This window comes from Erythranthe guttata, chromosome 6, assembly GCF_056151865.1.
Source record: "Erythranthe guttata isolate IM_541 chromosome 6, IM_541, whole genome shotgun sequence".
NCBI classification, from domain to species: Eukaryota; Viridiplantae; Streptophyta; class Magnoliopsida; order Lamiales; family Phrymaceae; genus Erythranthe; species Erythranthe guttata.
In genome coordinates this window covers 8,305,302-8,311,668 of record NC_142538.1, presented here as the reverse complement: position 1 = coordinate 8,311,668, position 6,367 = coordinate 8,305,302, and the positions used below count along the sequence as shown (strand labels likewise).

General features: G+C 32.8%; 1 protein-coding gene and 1 long non-coding RNA gene across 5 annotated transcripts; both read right to left on the bottom strand.

The window, feature by feature from the left end:
* Positions 1 to 2,863: 2,863 nt before the first annotated feature.
* On the bottom strand, positions 2,864 to 4,839 carry LOC105960341 (uncharacterized). 4 transcript variants are annotated; one of them, XR_016031794.1, is made up of 5 exons: positions 4,631 to 4,839; positions 3,705 to 3,784; positions 3,495 to 3,587; positions 3,171 to 3,223; positions 2,864 to 3,089 (listed from the first exon to the last, which is right to left on the bottom strand). It is a non-coding gene; the product is annotated as an uncharacterized LOC105960341 (long non-coding RNA). The 4 variants fall into 4 exon arrangements; XR_001173012.2 differs by having other exon boundaries at positions 4,627 to 4,763; XR_001173010.2 differs by having other exon boundaries at positions 2,864 to 3,075; positions 4,627 to 4,763.
* Positions 4,840 to 5,026: 187 nt separating this feature from the next.
* LOC148770061 (uncharacterized) lies at positions 5,027 to 5,971 on the bottom strand. Its single transcript, XM_088819802.1, has 2 exons — positions 5,548 to 5,971; positions 5,027 to 5,269 (listed from the first exon to the last, which is right to left on the bottom strand). Exons 1-2 carry the CDS (start codon positions 5,821 to 5,823, stop codon positions 5,117 to 5,119), a joined length of 429 nt encoding a protein of 142 aa, XP_088675928.1. The 5' UTR covers positions 5,824 to 5,971; the 3' UTR covers positions 5,027 to 5,116.
* Positions 5,972 to 6,367: the final 396 nt, after the last annotated feature.

Genomic DNA, 6,367 nt, shown 5'->3' with positions numbered 1-6,367 from the left:
TTTCCCGAATCTATTATAGTCCTTTATTTTATTTTTTTGTTGATTATTATAGTCCTTTATTGATACGGTATATCTACCAACTCTCATTAGGAGAGTTGGTACCTAGCCTTTACCAATAGGGTAACGGTCTAGGGTTCGAGTCCCCCCACCCCTATTTCCCCTTGTAATGAACTTGAATTCACTCAAAAAAAAAGATACGGTATATCTTTCGTTCTTTAATAATGCAAAACTTAATTTACGTAATTTATACATATATATTTACATGAGCGAATGATAAATAGGCTCATCACATGGGAATTAAACATTGGTACACAAAAAAAATAGTATTTCAAATAAACTCATCCCATGCCTTTAGTTTAAAATACCCTCCATAATATAATTCTTATCAATTCCATCCATTATGCTCTAACTTCCTTAATATTACACATTGACCCCGGATTTAAACAAATATATCACATTAACTCCCAAAATAATAATTTTTTTGAAAAAATATTTTTTTTTCTGAAATTTTTTTTCCGGCCAGATTCTGGTGTTGACTGCCGGAGACCGGCATTGACTATTTATTTATTTTATTTATTTATTTTGTTTTTGAAAACTTTTTTTTTTTCTGAAATTTGTTTCCGGCCGGTCAACCACCGTTGACCGCCGGTCTCCGGTGTTGACTTTTTTTTTTTTAGAAAAAAATATTTTAATTAATATTACTGTCTTTGCTACTAAATTAATGTCTGAGACAGTAATATTATGAATATTATTTTCCCGAACAGTAATATTATTAATCTTGTGCCACATAGTTAAATTACTGTTGGAGACAGTAATTTAGCAGCCAAGACAGTAATATTAATTAAAATAACTTTTTTTAAGAAATTTTTTTTTTTTTTTAAAAAAAGTCAATTAACAGTGAAATTACTGTCTCCGACAGTTAAATAACTGCTGGAGACAGTAATTTAGCATCCAAGACAGTAATATTAATTAAAAATATTTTCTTTAAGAAAAAAAAGGTCAATTAACAGTTAAATTACTGTGTCCGACAGTTAAATAACTGCTTGAGACAGTAATTTAGCAACGAATACAGTAATATTAATTAAAATATATAAAAAAAAAAGTCAATTAACAGTTAAATTACTGTCTCAGATAGTTAAATAACTGCTAGAGACAGTAATTTAGCAGCCAAGACAGTTATATTGGTTAAAATATTTTTGAAGAAAAAAAAAAGTTTATTGACAGTTAAATTACTGTCTCCAACAGTTAAATAACTGTTGGAGACAGTTATTTAGTGTCAAGACAGTAATATTAATTAAAATATTTTTTTTAAGAAAAAACAAAATTATAAAAAAAAAAAAAAAAAAAAAGTCAACGCCGGTCTCCGGCGGTCAACGGTGGCTGACCGACGGTCTCCGATGGTGGCAGGTCAAAATTGAAATTATGGTTAAAATTAGTTAATTGATAAAATTAGGCTAAATTGAGGTGTAAATCATGAAATTGACCTACACTAAAGAAACACTCGGGGTGAGTATTACATAAACATGTTAATGCACTTTTTTGATGTATCACTGTTTAATCTTATTTTTTTCCAATTGTTCATTTCTTGCATAATTGCATATTGTTTCGATGGTTAATTTAATATATATATATATATATATATATATATATATATATATATATATATATATATATATATATATATATATATATATATATATATATATATATATATTCTATACAAATAGTATAGATCATACAACCTGATAAATGTAATTAATGGTGTCATTTGCTTTTTCTTTTTCTACGGTTAGACATATTATCAGTATTCTTATATTTATCAAAACTTCCATTTTAATTCCCAAAACATAATTTTTTTTCTCCAACGAAAGCACTAAAGGGGTAGTTTTTTTTATACTTCATCTCCTAGAGGTGCAAAAATGCACCCAAAAAAACCAAGTATCAAATTTTCCTAGAAAATTAGGATCTGCAATTTCATCGTGGAAAGAATAAAGTTTCTACCAAATTCATATAGAATAGGGACCAAATATATCTATTAACTTATGTTTGATACATTTTTAAAAATAAAATAATTTATTTGATTCCTACGGGTTGGAGCATTTAAGTTTTTTCGAAATACCAAAGTATTATTTCAAACATCAATTAAGGGTTTAGATGTCTCATTTTAATACCTACCATTGAAGTTGCAACTATATTATCACTCTTTACGGCATAATGACACTATTATGATTTGTTTTTAAGATACAATTTCTTCATAATCAAAAGTTTATTGTAATGTCATTGTTTGCATAATTTGAATATGTACATATTTTTAATCATTTATAATAGTTAGGATTAGAGTTAACATTAGGATTAGTATTATGATTAGTATTATGTCGGTGATTCGAAGAAATCGGTCGCTAAATTGACTCACTGACGGATATACCAACAGAAAAAATCGGTCGGTATAAACCCCGCCGCTAAATTTTAATGACGCATTTATTCGGTCGGAAATATAGCAACGTAATTCCCGTCAGTAATATGATAAATTTCCGTCGCAAAATTGGATACAAACGTGATCTCTTTTCAGTCGGTAAAGTTCAATTTAGCAACGGAATATTATTGTCAGTATATTCATCGGTAATTTTTACCGACTACTTATGTATTTTGGTCAGTAATTTACCAACGGACATCCCGCTAACAAATTCCATCAGTAATTTTATTGACAAACTGTTTTGTGTCAGTAATCACTTGCTGCCAATGTGGTAATAAAAATTCAGTTCGTCGGTGATCCACCAACTAATTTCAGCAATGAAATTTATTATCCATTCACACTATTTGAATTCATGTATAGACTTGTCAAGCATAAATAATGTAAATATTATAAATCACTAATTATTTGATAAATCATTTCCCAGTATTCACAAAAAGTTCAAAATCAAAATGTAAAACAATATCCATGTACATATGCCATCTCAATAATTTATCCACCATTCTCTAAACAAATCATATTCTAGAACCTTTACACGATGCCTTCAAAATGTCATCATCTCCAAGAGTTTGGAATTTTTCAAGCGCGGTGTCGATTCCCATAATCTGCATCACAAAAACTATAGTAACATTATTCTTACGATTTTAAACGGTCAAAAGGAGTAATCAAATGCAACAACAATCTAATGAATTTTGCTCACCTTCTTAGTTGGTGAACACTTGAACAACAGAGAACCAAATCCTTGAACTTCATCTGAAATTTCAAACAAGAATTCTGTTAAAACAAGAAAACAAGACATTATGCAAATACTAACATAAAATGGAACTAAATCTATACAGTTTCACAAAGTCCCTAATAACCATTGTTTAAAAAGCAACAAACCTTTATCATGGTAAAAATACTACCTGCATGTTTCAATACTACACTAGAAAAAAATAAATAGATGAAATCATACAACAGTTATCATTAAGAAATACAAATTTATGACTTGCACTTATAGAACCAAATAATAATTCTTCAGTACCTTACTATTACTCAAATGTCATATCAAGAACCGAAAGTACTCAAGTACTTTGTGCTTGCGAGCCAAAAGCTTAGCCAATAATATGTCCAATAACTGAAAAAATACATATGAAGTAAGATTTCTAATAGGTAGAGTTTAATAGTAGGAAAAATAACATACATATATAGTTAGAAGTACACACAACTTAGATAACCAAGATCAGCAAATTACCTGATTTGAAGAAATAAATGTATAACTAGTTTGTATGCTGATATTAGAGGCAGAGGCTTCGAAAAATATACCGAGAAAACCTATATTTTAACAAACATTTCTTAAACTCAATTTGAAGAGACCATTCTGATGAGAATAATGGGACTCCATGAATAACTAAAAGACTAAACTAATAAGAAGTCAGAAAGGCAAGCAGCATATGTTACGGATATTTCGTGGAACTTACCGCAAATATACACAAAAACGAAGAGCAAAGAAATTACCTCTAGACTTATTTAAATCACCTGTTCCTGCTCACCATGACCAACTTTTGATACCACTAAAGTTGGGACAAAATCATTTTTTGCATTATCATCATCTTTCAAAACTATTATTATATTGCTTCACACACATAAGCACACTCGTAGATGGCATCAATTATTATTGTTTTCAGAAACTTATATTATATTGTTTTCAAAAAAATTCAAGCAATATTACACTATCAGCCTTAATTTATTATCCTTCGTAAGCATACGTATACACATATAAGGATCTCCGGCATATAGTACAATGAATTCCGATAGTCTGCTACAATATTCAACCCTTATAAAGAAACCTAGGGCAATGAATTCCTTCTAATAACCAAGTCCTTTTTTTCTTTGTTCAATTTAAATATAAGTAAGAAATAAATTTATACTAAATTCTGAAACCCCAACCCAAATATTCAAGCACGTCTTTGAAAATTTAAAAACACAATTAACAAAAAGAAAAGTTTAAATGGATCCGCAGAAAAAAAATATATCTAGAAAGAAATCTCAGAAATCACATTATAACCTAAGCGAATACTACCTATTCATAGTTTCACACCCGTAACTCAGACCTAATTTTGACAATTGCGCACTGTAGAATGAAATTACCCAAGAAGATGCTCTGCAAAAATTACCTACTTGTAGATGGCGACTGAGCGGGCAATAATGTGGTACCACCCCTCTTTCGGTGAGACTTGACGAGATCCAGAACCGTCACGAGATAGAGGGAGTGAGAGCGAGATATAGAGAATAAGAGGGGGGGGTACGGAGAAGACATAAAAAGAAGGGTTAACTGCAAAAAATCCCCTAAACGAACGGAAAAAAGTTGCACGAGCATACCTGAACTTGTTAAATTGTTGCACCGATGATTAAAAAATCCATTTATAGCAAAATTCCTGCCTGAATTGCACACGTGCAACTCACACGTGAAAATGAAGGGGCAATTTCGTCAATTCACAAGACTTTCAGATAAAAGAATAAAAAAAAAGGAGAACAGAAAAAGAAAAAAAAAGAAAAAGGAAGAATAAAAAAAGAAAAAGAAAAAAAGCCCACCCATCTTCTTCGTGTCCCTCTTGCTGCAAAAGAGGGGAAGATTTTTCACACCACCGCCACCACCATCTCTCTTCACCGCCGCCGCACCACCATCTCTCTCCAGCGCCGCCGCACCACCATCTCTCTCCACCGCCGCCGCACCATCTCTCTCCACTGCCGCCGCGCCACCATCTCTCTCCATCGCCGCCGCACCACCATCTCTCTCCACCGCCGCCGCACCACCATCTGAAATTATCATATAAAATTACTAAAAATTCAAAATGAAAAATCCCTAATCTCCAATGAATTCATATCGAAAATTCATAATAATTTGGTCACAGCTTTCAAGTGTAGAAATTCTTCCCCTTTTTCGTAGTGATTTCGGGAAAAACACACACACACACACACACACACACACGCATAAATGCTAAATCCCAAATGAAAACAGAAACCCCACTAAATAGGATACAGAAAAGAAAAAAATTCAATTAAAAAAATAAAGAAATTAAGGCGAGAAGTCTGACCTGGTGAAAACCGAGTTCCTTAGTGAGTGGGACACCGAGTTCAGCCATACAAGCCTGCATTCTATCATCGGAGCCGTACAAACCAGGGTACCTCTGAATGCATTTTCTCGAGAATAAGTTTCCGGCCGTCGGTTCGGCAAGGCGGACGGTTTGTGGGTGGCGATTGGAGAATAAGTCCTCGCCGCCGCAGGCGGCGGCGGCCGTGTGGGAGGTGGAAACCAGCTTCAATGCGTACACAACATACGTGGCGGAAACGAACAGAATCAGCCACACCATTAGCTTGGGCAGAGCTTTACCTTGTGAAGAAGCTGCCCCACCACCGATGTACTCCTCATCGAATCCCAGATGAATTTTTCCGGGTTATTTTGACCCGCTTTCATTTTTTTTCCTTTACCCCCAAAAAACAAAATTCAATTTTTCTTTTTATTCTTTTATCTGAAAGTCTTGTGAATTGACGAAATTGCCCCTTCATTTTCACGTGTGAGTTGCACGTGTGCAATTCAGGCAGGAATTTTGCTATAAATGGATTTTTTAATCATCGGTGCAACAATTTAACAAGTTCAGGTATGCTCGTGCAACTTTTTTCCGTTCAGGGGGTAAAGCGCAAAAACGTCCAAAGTTTAGGGGATTTTTCGCAGTTAACTCTAAAAAGAATTAGTGTAGAGGGAATGAAAATAACTGCAAGGAATTATAGGGGGGTGTTATTGAAATTTGTTATTTTACATTTAATAAATATATTGCGTATTTACTAACTTTTATAATATTAGATAGGGGTGGTTTCGGTACGGTTACCGAACATTTTGTTCAATACCGTGTACCT